Source organism: Eucyclogobius newberryi, unplaced genomic scaffold (genome assembly GCF_026437365.1).
Source record: "Eucyclogobius newberryi isolate DKJ021-1_F unplaced genomic scaffold, fEucNew1.0.hap1 SCAF_1, whole genome shotgun sequence".
Lineage (NCBI taxonomy): Eukaryota > Metazoa > Chordata > Actinopteri > Gobiiformes > Gobiidae > Eucyclogobius > Eucyclogobius newberryi.
Genome location: NW_027315723.1, coordinates 6,949,488 through 6,967,769, shown reverse-complemented (window position 1 = coordinate 6,967,769; position 18,282 = coordinate 6,949,488). Strand labels below are relative to the sequence as shown.

Sequence of the window (18,282 nt, the reverse complement as noted above, 5' to 3'; positions counted from 1 at the left end):
TGTCTGTGTGTCTTGCTCAGCGACTGAAGCACACAGAGAGCGACAGGTTACAGGTTCAAATCCCCATGTTTGACTGTGTGTCTGTGTGTCTTGCTCAGCGACTGAAGCACACAGAGAGCGACAGGTTACAGGTTCAAATCCCCATGTTTGACTGTGTGTCTGTGTGTCTTGCTCAGCGACTGAAGCACACAGAGAGCGACAGGTTACAGGTTCAAATCCCCATGTTTGACTGTGTGTCTGTGTGTCTTGCTCAGCGACTGAAGCACACAGAGAGCGACAGGTTACAGGTTCAAATCCCCATGTTTGACTGTGTGTCTTGCTCAGCGACTGAAGCACACAGAGAGCGACAGGTTACAGGTTCAAATCCCCATGTTTGACTGTGTGTCTGTGTGTCTTGCTCAGCGACTGAAGCACACAGAGAGCGACAGGTTACAGGTTCAAATCCCCATGTTTGACTGTGTGTCTGTGTGTCTTGCTCAGCGACTGAAGCACACAGAGAGCGACAGGTTACAGGTTCAAATCCCCATGTTTGACTGTGTGTCTGTGTGTCTTGCTCAGCGACTGAAGCACACAGAGAGCGACAGGTTACAGGTTCAAATCCCCATGTTTGACTGTGTGTCTGTGTGTCTTGCTCAGCGACTGAAGCACACAGAGAGCGACAGGTTACAGGTTCAAATCCCCATGTTTGACTGTGTGTCTGTGTGTCTTGCTCAGCGACTGAAGCACACAGAGAGCGACAGGTTACAGGTTCAAATCCCCATGTTTGACTGTGTGTCTTGCTCAGCGACTGAAGCACACAGAGAGCGACAGGTTACAGGTTCAAATCCCCATGTTTGACTGTGTGTCTGTGTGTCTTGCTCAGCGACTGAAGCACACAGAGAGCGACAGGTTACAGGTTCAAATCCCCATGTTTGACTGTGTGTCTGTGTGTCTTGCTCAGCGACTGAAGCACACAGAGAGCGACAGGTTACAGGTTCAAATCCCCATGTTTGACTGTGTGTCTGTGTGTCTTGCTCAGCGACTGAAGCACACAGAGAGCAACAGGTTACAGGTTCAAATCCCCATGTTTGACTGTGTGTCTGTGTGTCTTGCTCAGCGACTGAAGCACACAGAGAGCGACAGGTTACAGGTTCAAATCCCCATGTTTGACTGTGTGTCTGTGTGTCTTGCTCAGCGACTGAAGCACACAGAGAGCGACAGGTTACAGGTTCAAATCCCCATGTTTGACTGTGTGTCTTGCTCAGCGACTGAAGCACACAGAGAGCGACAGGTTACAGGTTCAAATCCCCATGTTTGACTGTGTGTCTGTGTGTCTTGCTCAGCGACTGAAGCACACAGAGAGCGACAGGTTACAGGTTCAAATCCCCATGTTTGACTGTGTGTCTGTGTGTCTTGCTCAGCGACTGAAGCACACAGAGAGCAACAGGTTACAGGTTCAAATCCCCATGTTTGACTGTGTGTCTGTGTGTCTTGCTCAGCGACTGAAGCACACAGAGAGCGACAGGTTACAGGTTCAAATCCCCATGTTTGACTGTGTGTCTGTGTGTCTTGCTCAGCGACTGAAGCACACAGAGAGCGACAGGTTACAGGTTCAAATCCCCATGTTTGACTGTGTGTCTGTGTGTCTTGCTCAGCGACTGAAGCACACAGAGAGCGACAGGTTACAGGTTCAAATCCAAGCCTATCTGGACAATGTGTTTGATGTGGGAACTTTGCTGGAGGACGCTGAGACCAAGACGGCCGCGCTGGAGCGAGTGGAGGAGTTGGAGGAGAACCTCAACACGGTACCACCACTACTACTACTACTACTACCACTACTACAACCACTTCTACACTACTACTACTACTACTACTACTGCTACACTACTACTACTACTACTGCTACTGCTACTGCTACTACTACTACTGCTACACTACTACTACTACTGCTACTGCTACTGCTGCTACTACTACAACTACTACTACTACTACTACTACTACTACTGCTGCTGCTGCTACTACTACTACTACTACTACTGCTACTACTGCTACTACTACTACTACTGCTACACTACTACTACTGCTACTGCTACTGCTACTGCTACTACTACTACTGCTACTACTACTACTACTACTACTGCTACACTACTACTGCTACTACTGCTACTACTACTACTACTGCTACACTACTACTACTGCTACTGCTACTGCTACTGCTACTACTACTACTGCTACTACTACTACTACTACTACTGCTACACTACTACTGCTACTACTGCTACTACTACTACTACTGCTACTACTGCTACTACTACTACTACTACTACTACTACTGCTACACTACTGCTACTGCTGCTACTACTGCTACTACTACTACTTCTACACTACTACTGCTACGGCTACTACTACTACTACTACTACTGCTACTACTACTACTACTACTGCTACTGCTACTACTACTACTACTACTACTACTGCTACTGCTACTACTACTACTACTGCTACTACTGCTACTACTACTACTACTACTACTACTGCTACACTACTGCTACTGCTACTGCTACTACTACTACTACTGCTACTACTGCTACTACTACCACTACTGCTACTACTACTACTACTACTACTACTACTACTACTACTACTACTACTACTAGGTGGATGCGATCATTTCTATCTTGTCAGTAGTGTAGAACCCTTGTAGAAATATTGTACATCTCAACAAATACATACTAAGCGGGGGGAAAGTTTAATAATGAAAAATGTTATAACAAACATGTTGGTCTCTCTTCACCTTGCAGTTACACCCGAGTGCAGTTACAAATCTACCTCCTCTGTCCTTTGCAGATGTCTGAGCGTGTTCTGGACGTGGAGAACGAGGCCATGTTGAAGATCGTGGAGCTGGAGAAACAGCTGATGCAGACCAACAAAGAGCTAGAGCAGATCAGGGTCAGTTTATTCTAGTGCTAATATATCTGGTCTACCTTTAGTCCAACACCGGTTCATCCTGGTTTTGTACTGGTCATGTCCAGGCAGTGCCGCTGCTGGCTATTTGGGGGCTCTAAGCAAAAATGCTCAATTGGGCCCCATTTGTGAGCGGCGAGTCCAGGTCTAACCTCGGCCTCTTGTCCTCTGCTGCAGGAGGGCTACGCAAGCGCTAACTCGCAGGTCCACACTCTGCGGCGGATTGTCAAAGAAAAGGACCAGACCATTCGCCGCCAGAGCCGCCTGGAGCGGCAGAGCGACCAGAGCCCGGCCAATCAGAGAGGAGAAGGGGATGGGGGCGTGTCTGAGTCGCCCCCACCGCACCTGTCGCCAAGGTAAAAGATACTGTGGTCCGGGGTTAGAGCAGGTTTAGTCCTGGTTCACTTTTGTCTTAGTGAGAGTGTAGTTTGTGTTGTCTTGCATTAGTCTAGGTCTATAACCTGTTTTGCTCCTGAGTTCAGCCCTGAGACCGTGGCCTATCACAGTCTGGATCCTGCAGAGATGCCCCCTCCTCCTCCTCCGCCGCCCCCACCCCCCATGCCTGGCTGCGGTGAGTAACTAATCAGAACATTTCACTAATCTGAGTCTAACTAATCAGAACATTTCACTAATCTGAGTCTAACTAGTCAGAACATTTCACTAATCTGAGTCTAACTAATCAGAACATTTCACTAATCTGAGTCTAACTAATCAGAACATTTCACTAATCTGAGTCTAACTAGTCAGAACATTTCACTAATCTGAGTCTAACTAATCAGAACATTTCACTAATCTGAGTCTAACTAATCAGAACATTTCACTAATCTGAGTCTAACTAGTCAGAACATTTCACTAATCTGAGTCTAACTAATCAGAACATTTCACTAATCTGAGTCTAACTAATCAGAACATTTCACTAATCTGAGTCTAACTAATCAGAACATTTAATTAATCTGAGTCTAACTAATCAGAACATCTATGCCCATACACTTCAAGTTATTAAAATCACGGACAAATATTTAAACAAAAATCAGCTTCCATTGTAAATGGACCTATTTCTTATAAAAAATAAAAGTTTATGCTGCATCCAAATGTCCACACTGTTCTCTACACAGGACACTTTTTAGGGGTGTCTGATGTTGCAAAGCAGAAATATCCCCTTATAACCTTATTTATTTAGATTTATTTTAACTTAAATGTAAAGTGCTTTTTATCTTGCTGTTTATGTCAAATTGATCTTCACATAGCAGTTGACATCGTGAGCAAGAAACAAGAAGGAAAGAAAATTTATGATTTTATTGGTGTTTTGGTATTAATGTTAATAATCACGAATTGTTAAATCGTGATGTTTATTCTCACAATAATCGTGACACAAAAATTTTAGATCGTGGCATCCAATAAACAATATACTTGATATTCAAATAATACATATCTTCAAAACAATATTCAGAGTATTATCTAAATTTCAATATATTGCCCACCTTTAAACACGACTGAATGAAAGCAGATAAAAGAGCTGTTTTAACTTAGCACCGTTGACCCGTGATTATGAATAAACCACAGTTAAATAATAAACTGTTTCACTGTAAAGTCGCTCATGTCATTGACAACATTTCCTCTGAAGTATAAACCTGTAAACCTCACATGACTGTTTCTCTGTGCCAGTGTCAAACGGACCGTACCCTCCCCCTCCGGCCCCTCCTCCGCCCCCCTCTCTGCTGACCCTTCCTCCGGCCCCTCCCCCTCCTCCCTGCAGAACCAGTGAACTCTCAAGCCATGCCCCGATGGCTCCGCCCCCTCCACCTATGGCCCCACCTCTGCCAGGAACAGGAGGCCCGACGGTCATCTTCAGCTCTGGACTCGCAGGTACCAGCTTAGACCTGGTGTCGTTGTAGTTTAGTCCTGGTTTAGACCTGGTCCTAACCTAATCTTTGTTTTTCTATCTTCTTGCAGAGGGACATCTTAAGTTATTCTGTAAGTTTACCCTTTCATACGGGGGGGTGGGAGGGCATCTGACACACAGGAATACACGTGGATGGATCTGATTGCATGTGTGTTGCAGCGGTGAAGATAAAGAAGCCAATCCAGACTAAGTTCCGGATGCCAGTTCTGAACTGGGTCGCCCTTAAACCAAGTCAGATCAACGGAACCGTGTTCAACGACATCGACGACGAGGCTATTCTCCAGGTAACTCCTCCCACTCACCCTGGTAACTCCTCCCACTCACCCAGGTAACTCCTCCCACTCACTTTATTTGTTTACTGTTCATGGAATTTAATTTTGTTTGCGCTATTTTAATAAAAGCAAAATAAACGTAAAAAAATAGTCACCAACAAATATATGTGCTTTGTCATTAAGGGTTAGGGTTATAGGCATGGGCAACACTAACAGGAATCTTATACTCGCTGCTACTTTCACAGACCATTAGACCAAGATTTATTCTCATTTATGCCGATCTTTCCACACCTCTTCCAAGTCACCAACTATCCATGATAAAGCACTGTACCTATGATATTTACTGATATTGATATTGATACTCTGACAAATGTCAATGTAATAAACATCTAAAACTTTAGTTTGTGTTGTGTCTGTCTAAAGTCAACATTTTTATGCAAACAGTGTTTTGCAAAAAGCATTTGGGATTGTTTCTTTACAAACGCTCTCTCGCCAAATAAATGGACCAATGGGAACCATACATACAATACAAATAGAGTTTTTGAATCGTTATGAGACAATTATTAAATAATTTCTCTAAATAAACCCCCATAAATCAATTAAAAAATACATTTTTATCTACATTTATGTAACTCTTAATTTGTTGCTATTTGTTTCTCTGTTTAGTTCCAGAAATCTGCTTCTCTTGTCAATCTGCAGCTTTAATTCTATTAAAATCTTCTGGCTTTCTCCTGCCCCAATAATCCACAATCTCTGAAACTCTGATAAAGTTTATTAATTAGGGATGTTTTGGTTAGTTAATGGTAATTGTTCGCCACACGTGACATGGCATGTGGTGTGGCCAGTGCAGGGGCTCTATAGCCTCACTAACTCATGTCTTAAATGTGTCCTGGATGTTTGTAGGACCTGAACATGGAGCACTTTGAGGAGATGTTTAAGACCAAAGCTCAGGGTCCAGCTGTAGACCTCACCTTGTCCAGGCAGAAGATGCCTCAAACTGTGTCCAAAGTGTCTCTGCTGGAGGCCAACCGTGCCAAGAACCTGGCAATCACCCTGCGCAAGGCAGCCCAGAGCGCCGATGCCATCTGCCGCGCCATCCAGACGTGAGTACAATCCCTGTGCCATTGGGCAAGACACTATCCCTCTCCATATTTATATTTAATATATAATTACATATTTATTTATTCACCAGGCAAAATACATTAAGATAGAAATCTCTGGGCCTGAGTCAAAGTGGACTGCAGCACACTTCTTAAAAACAATTACTGGTATACATTGCACAGACAAGGTTCATAGGATTCTTGCTTTTTTTTGCTTTTTTTTAATCGAAAACCCTTCAAATTTTAAGGGGCGTTTACACTTGCACAGACAAATTGGTACCACGCTGGTTCTAAACCCAGAACTAAATAAGGCCATTGCTAAACTAGGACTAGAACAGGACCAAACCAAGTCTATATCAGATTTAAACAGAGTTAAAACAGGGGCCAAACAGTAAGTGTGAACGCACCCTTAGTTCAATTTGAAAAGTGTTCATAGCCATAGCCAACACATTGACCAGAACTGGAACATAAGCTGAAACCTGTGAATAAGTCTATGGTGCTCCTCTGTCCCTCTGGCTCATGCTGTTTACTTCATATGATCTCTCTTTTATCTCGGTCTATATGCTGATATTACTTGTAATTCCTGTGATTTGCCTGTCAGGTTCAGGACTTCTATGTTTAAATGTTTTAATTCAACAAGGATAGTCTTACTAAGATTCAGAATCCCTTTTAAGGGGAGTCCATATGGTGCATATTTGTTATGAATTCAGATCATGATAATCCCTGGGTTTTGTCTGTCAGTCTCTGGGCTAGTCCAATACAGGTGGAATAAAACTCTTTTTATAATCTTTGTAACGCACTGTATTATATTTCTCCCTGGTTTTGCCCTGTCAGGTTTGACCTGCGCTCGGTGCGGGTGGACTTTGTGGAGTGTCTGATGCGCTTCCTGCCCACAGAGGGTGAGGTGAAGGTTCTGCGTCAGTACGAGAGGGACAGAAAACCTCTGGAGAACCTGAGTCACGAGGACCGCTTCATGCTGCAGTTCAGCCGGCTCGACCGACTCAACCAGAAGATGTCCATCATGACATTTATGGGCAACTTCAGTGACAATGTGCTCATGCTCACACCGGTAATACTATTATAAAACTAATATAAAACAAACTATATCAACTGTAACACATATAACATTAGACTGTAACATACACAACTTATAACATAAATGATTTACTCAACCAGAGCATGTGCTTTATGATGTTTTTGAGGAATTTCAGCTGTATTATGCGGTAACACACAACTATAACAAATTTGATTATTTTATATACAGTACTACTTCTACTATTACTGCACTCCGTAGTACTGCTACTGCTCTGCTTTGATACATTTTCTCTTTGCAGCAACTTCACGCCATGATCGCAGCTTCAGTCTCCATCAAGTCCTCCCAGAAACTCAAGAAAATACTCGAAGTGGGTCCTGTTTTGGTCCATGTTTAGTCCTGTTTTAGTCATATTTTAATCCTGGGTTAGTCCTGGTTTAGTCCTATTTTAGTCTTGTTTTAATCCATGTTTGGTCCTGTTTTAGTCCTGGTTTAGTCCTATTTTAGTCCATGTTTAGTCCATTTTTAATCCTGTTTTAGTCCTGGTTTAGTCCTATTCTGGTCCATGTTTAGTCCATGTTTAGTCCATGTTTAATCCTGTTTTAGTCCTGTTTTAGTCCTATTTTATTCCATGTTTAGTCCATGTTTAGTCTATGTTTAGTCCATGTTTAGTCCATGCTTAATCCTGTTTTAGTCCTGTTTTAGTCCTGTTTTAGACCTGGTTTAGTCCTATTTTATTCCATGTTTAGTCCATGTTTAGACCACGTTTAGTCCATGTTTAATCCTGTTTTAGTCCTATTTTATTCCATGTTTATTCCATGTTTAGTCCATGTTTAGTCCATGTTTAGTCCATGTTTAATCCTGTTTTAGTCCTGTTTTAGTCCTGTTTTAGACCTGGTTTAGTCCTATTTTAGTCCATGTTTAGCCCATGTTTAATTCTGTTTTAGTCCTGGTTTAGACCTGATCTAACCCTTTTGTCCTCAGATCATCCTGGCGTTGGGGAACTACATGAACAGCAGTAAACGTGGAGCAGTCTATGGCTTCAAGCTCCAGAGTCTGGACCTGGTAAGATTCACAACACGCCAACGGGATTTCTTTGTCCTGTGGATCGGCCCAGTATTTATCATTATTTTATATTAACCATAGACCATGATAAACATCTGGGATTGAGTCCAAAGCTCAAGTTAAACCAGTTGTGTGCATAGTAGTCCCTAGTAGTCCAGTTCCAGTCCAGTTTAGTCCCTCTCTCTCTTCACAGTTGTTGGAGACAAAGTCCACTGACCGGACTCAGACGCTGCTTCACTACATCTCAAACGTGGTCCAAGAGAAGTACCCGACTGTGGCACCATTTTACAACGAGCTGCACTATGTGGACAAGGCCGCTGCAGGTACCCAATCAGAGGGCTCGCCGTGTTTAGACCAGCCAATCAGAGGACAGGGAACATTTAAAGCATATACGCCGAGAGTGGGGAGGAGAGGGGAGGAGTGGGGAGGAGATGGGAGGAGTGGAGTGGGGAGGAGAGGGGAGGAGTGCAGCGGAGAGGGGAGGAGTGGGGAAGGGAGGAGAGAGGAGGAGAAGAGTGGGGGGGAGGGGAACAGAGGAGAGGGGAGGAGTGGGGAAGGGAGGAGTGGAGAGGGGAGAAGTGGGGAGGAGAGGGGAGGAGAGGAGAAGAGTGGGGAGGAGAGGGGAGGAGAGAGGAGGAGTGGAGAGGGGAGGAGAGGAGATGAGTGAGGAGGAGAGGGGAAGGGAGGAGAGGGGAGGAGTGGGGAGGAGAGGGGAAGAGTGGAGTGTGGAGGAGAGGGGAGGAGTGCAGCGGAGAGGGGAGGAGTGGGGAAGGGAGGAGTGGAGAGGGGAGAAGTGGGGAGGAGAGGGGAGGAGAGGAGAAGAGTGGGGAGGAGAGGGGAGGAGGAGTGGAGAGGGGAGGAGAGGAGAAGAGTGGGGAGGAGAGGGGAGGAGAGAGGAGGAGTGGAGAGGGGAGGAGAGGAGAAGAGTGAGGAGGAGAGGGGAAGGGAGGAGTGGGGAAGGGAGGAGAGGAGAAGAGTGGGGAGGAGAGGGGAAGAGAGGAGAGGGAAGGAGTGGGGAAGGGAGGAGTGGAGAGGGGAGAAATGGGGAGGAGAGGGGAAGAGAGGAGAGGGGAGGAGTGGGGAAGAGAGAGGAGAAGAGTGGAGAAGAGTGGGGAGGAGAGGGGAACAAGCGTCTAAACCAGCCAATCAGAGGAAAAAGCGAATGCATTTGACATACAGGAATATATGGGTTTGGCAAGGCATCTGACTCTTTGTCTCTCTTGCAGTGAGCTTGGAGAATGTGCTGTCAGATGTGAAGGACCTGCAGAGAGGGATGGAGCTCACCTGGAGAGAGTTCAGCGTCAGTCACAACGCAACGCTCAAAGACTTCATCTCCAGGAACGAGTCCCGGCTCCAGAAGCTGCAGGAGGACGCACGGATCGCACAGGTAAAAGAGTCACTCAAAACACACCCACAACCCTCTTAAAACGCCCTATACGCACCAACCCACTCACAAAACACACCCACAACCCACTTAAAATGCCCTAAACGCACCAACCCACTCACAAAACACACCCACAACCCACTTAAAATGCCCTAAACGCACCAACCCACACACAAAACACACCCACAACCCACTTAAAACACCCTAAACGCACCAACCCACACACAAAACACACCCACAACCCACTTAAAACGTCCTAAACGCACCAACCCACACACAAAACACACCCACAACCCTCTTAAAACGCCCTATACGCACCAACCCACTCACAAAACACTCCCACAACCCACTTAAAACGCCCTAAACGCACCAATCCACTCACAAAACACACCCACAACCCACTTAAAACGCCCTATACGCACCAACCCACTCACAAAACACATCCACAACCCACTTAAATGCCCTAAACGCACCAACCCACTCACAAAACACACCCACAACCCTCTTAAAACGCCCTAAACGCACCAACCCACTCACAAAACACACCCACAACCCACTTAAATGCCCTAAACGCACCAACCCACTCACAAAACACACCCACAACCCTCTTAAAACGCCCTATACGCACCAACCCACTCACAAAACACACCCACAACCCACTTAAATGCCCTAAACGCACCAATCCACTCACAAAACACACCCACAACCCTCTTAAAACGCCCTATACGCACCAACCCACACACAAAACACACCCACAACCCTCTTAAAACGCCCTATACGCACCAACACACTCACAAAACACTCCCACAACCCACTTAAAACGCCCTAAACGCACCAATCCACTCACAAAACACACCCACAACCCACTTAAAACGCCCTATACGCACCAACCCACTCACAAAACACTCCCACAACCCACTTAAAACGCCCTATACGCACCAACCCACTCACAAAACACACCCACAACCCTCTTAAAATGCCCTATACGCACCAATCCACTCACAAAACACACCCACAACCCACTTAAAACGCCCTATACGCACCAACCCACTCACAAAACACATCCACAACCCACTTAAATGCCCTAAACGCACCAACCCACTCACAAAACACACCCACAACCCACTTAAAACGCCCTAAACGCACCAATCCACTCACAAAACACACCCACAACCCACTTAAAACGCCCTAAACGCACCAATCCACTCACAAAACACACCCACAACCCTCTTAAAACGCCCTAAACGCACCAATCCACTCACAAAACACACCCACAACCCACTTAAAACGCCCTATACGCACCAACCCACTCACAAAACACATCCACAACCCACTTAAATGCCCTAAACGCACCAACCCACTCACAAAACACACCCACAACCCTCTTAAAACGCCCTAAACGCACCAACCCACTCACAAAACACACCCACAACGCACTTAAAACGCCCTAAACGCACCAACCCACTCACAAAACACACCCACAACCCTCTTAAAACGCCCTATACGCACCAACCCACACACAAAACACACCCACAACCCACTTAAATGCCCTAAACGCACCAACCCACACACAAAACACACCCACAACCCACTTAAATGCCCCAAACGCACCAATCCACTCACAAAACACACCCACAACCCTCTTAAAACGCCCTATACGCACCAACCCACACACAAAACACACCCACAACGCACTTAAAACGCCCTATACGCACCAACCCACTCACAAAACACACCCACAACCCACTTAAATGCCCTAAACGCACCAATCCACTCACAAAACACACCCACAACCCTCTTAAAACGTCCTAAACGCACCAACCCACACACAAAACACACCCACAACCCTCTTAAAACGCCCTATACGCACCAACCCACTCACAAAACACTCCCACAACCCACTTAAAATGCCCTAAACGCACCAATCCACTCACAAAACACTCCCACAACCCTCTTAAAACGCCCTAAACGCACCAACCCACTCACAAAACACACCCACAACCCACTTAAATGCCCTAAACGCACCAACCCACACACAAAACACACCCACAACCCTCTTAAAACTCCCTAAACGCACCAACCCACACACAAAACACACCCACAACCCTCTTAAAACGCCCTAAACGCACCAACCCACTCACAAAACACACCCACAACCCACTTAAAACGCCCTATACGCACCAACCCACTCACAAAACACACCCACAACGCACTTAAAACGCCCTAAACGCACCAACCCACACACAAAACACACCCACAACCCACTTAAAACGCCCTAAACGCACCAACCCACTCACAAAACACACCCACAACCCTCTTAAAACGCCCTATACGCACCAACCCACTCACAAAACACACCCACAACCCTCTTAAAACGCCCTAAACGCACCAACCCACTCACAAAACACACCCACAACCCACTTAAATGCCCTAAACGCACCAACCCACTCACAAAACACACCCACAACCCTCTTAAAACGCCCTATACGCACCAACCCACTCACAAAACACACCCACAACCCACTTAAATGCCCTAAACGCACCAATCCACTCACAAAACACACCCACAACCCTCTTAAAACGCCCTATACGCACCAACCCACACACAAAACACACCCACAACCCTCTTAAAACGCCCTATACGCACCAACCCACTCACAAAACACTCCCACAACCCACTTAAAACGCCCTAAACGCACCAATCCACTCACAAAACACACCCACAACCCACTTAAAACGCCCTATACGCACCAACCCACTCACAAAACACTCCCACAACCCACTTAAAACGCCCTAAACGCACCAACCCACTCACAAAACACACCCACAACCCACTTAAAACGCCCTATACGCACCAACCCACTCACAAAACACACCCACAACCCTCTTAAAATGCCCTATACGCACCAATCCACTCACAAAACACACCCACAACCCACTTAAAACGCCCTATACGCACCAACCCACTCACAAAACACATCCACAACCCACTTAAATGCCCTAAACGCACCAACCCACTCACAAAACACTCCCACAACCCACTTAAAACGCCCTAAACGCACCAATCCACTCACAAAACACACCCACAACCCACTTAAAACGCCCTATACGCACCAACCCACTCACAAAACACTCCCACAACCCACTTAAAACGCCCTAAACGCACCAACCCACTCACAAAACACACCCACAACCCACTTAAAACGCCCTAAACGCACCAATCCACTCACAAAACACACCCACAACCCTCTTAAAACGCCCTAAACGCACCAACCCACTCACAAAACACACCCACAACCCACTTAAATGCCCTAAACGCACCAACCCACACACAAAACACACCCACAACCCTCTTAAAACTCCCTAAACGCACCAACCCACACACAAAACACACCCACAACCCTCTTAAAACGCCCTAAACGCACCAACCCACACACAAAACACACCCACAACCCACTTAAAACGCCCTATACGCACCAACCCACTCACAAAACACACCCACAACGCACTTAAAACGCCCTAAACGCACCAACCCACACACAAAACACACCCACAACCCACTTAAAACGCCCTAAACGCACCAACCCACTCACAAAACACACCCACAACCCTCTTAAAACGCCCTAAACGCACCAACCCACTCACAAAACACATCCACAACCCACTTAAATGCCCTAAACGCACCAACCCACTCACAAAACACACCCACAACCCACTTAAAACGCCCTAAATGCACCAACCCACTCACAAAACACATCCACAACCCACTTAAATGCCCTAAACGCACCAACCCACTCACAAAACACTCCCACAACGCACTTAAAACGCCCTAAACACACCAACCCACTCACAAAACACACCCACAACCCACTTAAATGCCCTAAACGCACCAACCCACACACAAAACACACCCACAACCCACTTAAATGCCCTAAACGCACCAACCCACACACAAAACACACCCACAACCCACTTAAATGCCCTAAACGCACCAATCCACTCACAAAACACACCCACAACCCTCTTAAAACGCCCTATACGCACCAACCCACACACAAAACACACCCACAACGCACTTAAAACGCCCTATACGCACCAACCCACTCACAAAACACACCCACAACCCACTTAAATGCCCTAAACGCACCAATCCACTCACAAAACACACCCACAACCCACTTAAAACGCCCTAAACGCACCAATCCACTCACAAAACACACCCACAACCCACTTAAAACGCCCTATACGCACCAACCCACACACAAAACACACCCACAACCCACTTAAATGCCCTATACGCACCAACCCACACACAAAACACACCCACAACCCTCTTAAAACGCCCTAAACGCACCAACCCACTCACAAAACACACCCACAACCCACTTAAATGCCCTAAACGCACCAACCCACACACAAAACACACCCACAACCCTCTTAAAACGCCCTATACGCACCAACCCACACACAAAACACACCCACAACCCACTTAAAACGCCCTATACGCACCAACCCACTCACAAAACACACCCACAACCCTCTTAAAACTCCCTAAACGCACCAACCCACACACAAAACACACCCACAACCCTCTTAAAACGCCCTATACGCACCAACCCACTCACAAAACACACCCAGTCAACACAGAAAATCTAAACCTTGTTTTATGGTGTGTCCAAGGGCTGATGCACGATGCGTTCGAAGACAGTGTTCCGTGTTGTAAATTGCCTTCTCTATTTGCAGGACGCGTTTGAGGACGTGGTGAAGTTTTTTGGGGAGAGTTCAAAGACGATGCCTCCTTCAGTGTTCTTCCCCATCTTTGTGCGCTTCATCAAGGCCTATCGGGTCAGAACTATTACTAATACTATTCCAAAACTACTACAAACGATTTTACAGTTACAGTTTTACAATGCGTACCGGGTCAGAACCACCTCCATGTTCTGTTCTCACGATTGTTGAAGTTTTATGACAGTCATGGTTTGGCCGGGCCACAAACATGTTTAGTATTTTGTTGCATATGTTTGCTGTTCATGCAGTTTATTGGTTACTGAATGATTTTGTGTTGATGATTGTTCTTCGTTGGCGGCAGCTTGCGGAGGAGGAGAACGAGGCCCGGCGCAGACAGGAGCAGATGCTTCTGGAGAAACTGGAAGAACAACAACTGCTGCAAGAAGAAAAGGAGACGGAGACTAAGGTGAGACTGAACCTACAGACAAACCAGAGGAGGAGACAGAACTTAACAGAGAGGGGAGGAGTGGGGAGGAGAGGAGAGGGGAGGAGAGGAGTGGGGAGGAGAGGGGAGGAGTGGGGAGGAGAGGAGAGGGGAGGAGAGGAGTGGGGAGGAGAGGGGAGGAGTGGGGAGGAGAGGGAAGGAGAGGAGTGGGGAGGAGAGGAGTGGGGAGGAGAGGAGTGGGGAGGAGAGGGGAGGAGTGGGGAGGAGAGGAGAGGGGAGGAGAGGAGTGGGGAGGAGAGGGGAGGAGTGGGGAGGAGAGGGAAGGAGAGGAGTGGGGAGGAGAGGAGTGGGGAGGAGAGGAGTGGGGAGGAGAGGGGAGGAGTGGGGAGGAGAGGAGTGGGGAGGAGAGGAGTGGGGAGGAGAGGAGAGGGGAGGAGAGGAGAGGGGAGGAGTGGGGAGGAGAGGAGAGGGGAGGAGAGGAGTGGGGAGGAGAGGGGAGGAGTGGGGAGGAGAGGGAAGGAGAGGAGTGGGGAGGAGAGGAGTGGGGAGGAGAGGAGTGGGGAGGAGAGGGGAGGAGTGGGGAGGAGAGGAGTGGGGAGGAGAGGAGTGGGGAGGAGAGGAGAGGGGAGGAGAGGAGTGGGGAGGAGAGGGGAGGAGTGGGGAGGAGAGGAGAGGGGAGGAGAGGAGTGGGGAGGAGAGGGGAGGAGTGGGGAGGAGAGGAGAGGGGAGGAGAGGAGTGGGGAGGAGAGGGGAGGAGTGGGGAGGAGAGGGGAGGAGAGGAGTGGGGAGGAGAGGGGAAGAGAGGAGAGGAGTGGGGAGGAGAGGGGAGGAGTGGGGAGGAGAGGAGAGGAGTGGGGAGGAGAGGGGAGGAGAGGGGAGGAGAGGAGAGGAGTGGGGAGGAGAGGGGAGGTATGAGGAGGAGAGGGGAGGAGACAAGGAGAGCAGAAGATAAAGCCTAAGCGGAGCCTCCGCAGACAGACTGAGGGGAAACCGAAAATTGTGAGGGTTTTTGTTATTGTGACGTGTTGAAAATCAAAGCGTTGTCTGACCCGACACTGCACGACTGTGTCCACACTGCTCCCAGTCAAAACCTTTTCTGTCCTGTCACAAATAGTAGCAAAATTCCCTCCCATCCCATGTACCAAATATATATATTCAGAACACAAATTTGAGTAAGTGTATTCCGGAGCAGTTACACTTTTATTTGGGTCTATTCAGAATACAACTACTTTTCTATCTGAACATGGAATTTAGGCTTCAAACTATATGTACTATAAAACAATGCAACAGTACTCTTAATAGATCAAGTAACGGAATACATTACAAATGATTGTTTTGTATTCAATATTCTGTAACTAAATGCATTTCTAAAGTATTTTTCCCAGCACCGATGACCGATAAAAACAGCTCATGAATGATTCGTTTGAGTCTCAAACCTAATGTTGGGGTTCAGTCACTGAAGCTCTGTCCAGTGACTGTTTATTGGACACAAGTAAAGTGTAAATGAAAGATGACATGAAGATGTTTTCTATCTCTCTAGTCCCCGTCTCGAGGGAAGCGGCAGAAGCAGGAGCTCATCACAGAACTGAGGAGGAAACAAGGAAAAGAGAGAGGACATGTTTATGAAGGGAAGGACGGAGCCCTCGAGGACATTATCACAGGTAACACGTCTTATTCTGTCTAAACCTCTACACACATCTTCCTGCATGTCCCGTGTGTCAGATTATGTCAGATGCCCTCACACCTGTTCCTCTTTCCTCCAGCTCTAAAGAGTGTGCCGTTCACGGCACGATCGGCCAAACGCAGCTCACGCTTCCTCTGTGAGCCCGCCCACCTGGAGGAGCACTGACCAATCAGAGCTCGCCCCTAAGTGACAGCACTTTTTAAACATTTGTATGAGATTTATTTATGACAAAACATCAGTGTTTCAGAGACTGGACCAGGACTAAACCAGGACTGAAGTAGCTCTGGACCCGGCCTTGTTCTGGACTCTCTGAGGACTAAACCAGGACTAGCCCCAGGCCCAGTTTGAACCTTCTTCACATCTTCAGACATTTTCATTTCTGACAATCGCTTCCTCCTGAACTTGGACTTCACCTGAACCTCACCTGCTCCTGAGACTCCGCTCACAGACTGAGGCTCTGCTGCCTGCCAGAGACTCCGCCCTCTTGACACCAGGCCCCACCCCTCTGAAGCAAAAAGCAAAGACCTTCAAATGAAAGACTTTTCCCCCGGTGTCAGAAGCTCTACATGTTCATTTTTGCAGTGTACACCTCTAACTTCTAAACCCTTTCTTTGATCCCTAAACCCTCTGCCTGACCCCTAAACCCTCTGCCTGACCCCTAAACCCTCTCCTTGACCCTTACCCCGCTCTCTGACCCCTAAACTGAAGCACACTGGTCTGTCCAAGGCTGCGTCTTGTTTCTGACCCTCCAGCTCCGCTCCATGAGGACTGTTCTGGCTCTGATCCCAGTTGGTCTTGGAGGTCTTCAGCTCAGTTAGATTCATGGCAGCAAAGGCCCTGAATCCTCATTGAGGGGCATTGTTGTCTGCTACATGAGCAACTGACATCAACCAAACATTTAAAGATAAATTGTATTAAATACAATCTAAATTGTACCTGAATAATACTTTTTAATCATAAGGCTGTTCACAAAAAGACCTTTAGTATTTCCAACTTTGTTGCGCTGTGAAACGAGGCTAAAGTTGGAGCAAACTTAATTTTATTCTTTGCTTTTTCTGCTTGAAAAAAAACGTCTCCGCGCCTCTACACCGTTTTGACATATCTTTCTATAATGCTCTGGGTTATGATTATGTTAGCATTATGACATAAGTGCCATGAACAGATTATGCTAACACTAGCATTTTGGCTCAACATTCAAGTTACCGTGGTGGAAATATGGCGGTTTATCACAATATCAAATCAGTGTTTGATGAGAAATGATTATCTTCTGTTCATATTTACTTTTGCCGTCTTGTTTTGGCCTTCTTATGCAATCATCATGCTGTAGTCTGTAGCTCCCTGTTGGCTAAAGTTGCCATGGAGACAGACTGCTTTGGGAGGTAGAACCTCTCTGGGTCTTTGCTTTGGACCGGTTTATTTTATTCAGTGGAGATATTTTTTAACTCTACTGATCCGCTCTCTTCGTGGGAGTGATTAACGATGAGGTTCAAGGTTTTGGACCGAGCAGAAATGTGACGCAGACCGACGATGAGGCTGGATCTCACTGAAGCACACTTCCCCCCCCTGACCTCTGACCCCTCTGACCCTCAACCCCTGTACAGCCTTTTGTAGCCTGTAGTTGTTTACTGATGTTTGTTTGTTGTGATTCTGAATGGTGTAAATAAAGCACAAAGGATCCTCGATGCTTCAATTGTCCAGACTCTGGTCCTTAGTCCAAACCAAGCC

General features: G+C 46.9%; 1 protein-coding gene across 2 annotated transcripts in view; it reads left to right on the top strand.

Moving 5' to 3' along the window:
• LOC140365254 (formin-like protein 2) overlaps positions 1–16,813 on the top strand; it is a 28,424-nt gene extending 11,611 nt beyond the window's left edge. For both annotated transcript variants that reach the window (XM_072451610.1, XM_072451694.1), the window contains 17 exons: positions 1,635–1,784; positions 2,827–2,928; positions 3,121–3,299; positions 3,426–3,514; positions 4,609–4,809; positions 4,897–4,917; positions 5,006–5,130; positions 6,022–6,221; positions 7,053–7,287; positions 7,553–7,621; positions 8,236–8,316; positions 8,510–8,639; positions 9,543–9,703; positions 14,444–14,545; positions 14,790–14,894; positions 16,414–16,534; positions 16,637–16,813. In XM_072451610.1, coding sequence (XP_072307711.1) covers positions 1,635–1,784; positions 2,827–2,928; positions 3,121–3,299; positions 3,426–3,514; positions 4,609–4,809; positions 4,897–4,917; positions 5,006–5,130; positions 6,022–6,221; positions 7,053–7,287; positions 7,553–7,621; positions 8,236–8,316; positions 8,510–8,639; positions 9,543–9,703; positions 14,444–14,545; positions 14,790–14,894; positions 16,414–16,534; positions 16,637–16,722 — 2,157 coding nt within the window. In that variant the 3' untranslated portion in view covers positions 16,723–16,813. The remainder of the gene's footprint in view (positions 1–1,634; positions 1,785–2,826; positions 2,929–3,120; positions 3,300–3,425; positions 3,515–4,608; positions 4,810–4,896; positions 4,918–5,005; positions 5,131–6,021; positions 6,222–7,052; positions 7,288–7,552; positions 7,622–8,235; positions 8,317–8,509; positions 8,640–9,542; positions 9,704–14,443; positions 14,546–14,789; positions 14,895–16,413; positions 16,535–16,636) is intronic.
• Positions 16,814–18,282: the final 1,469 nt, after the last annotated feature.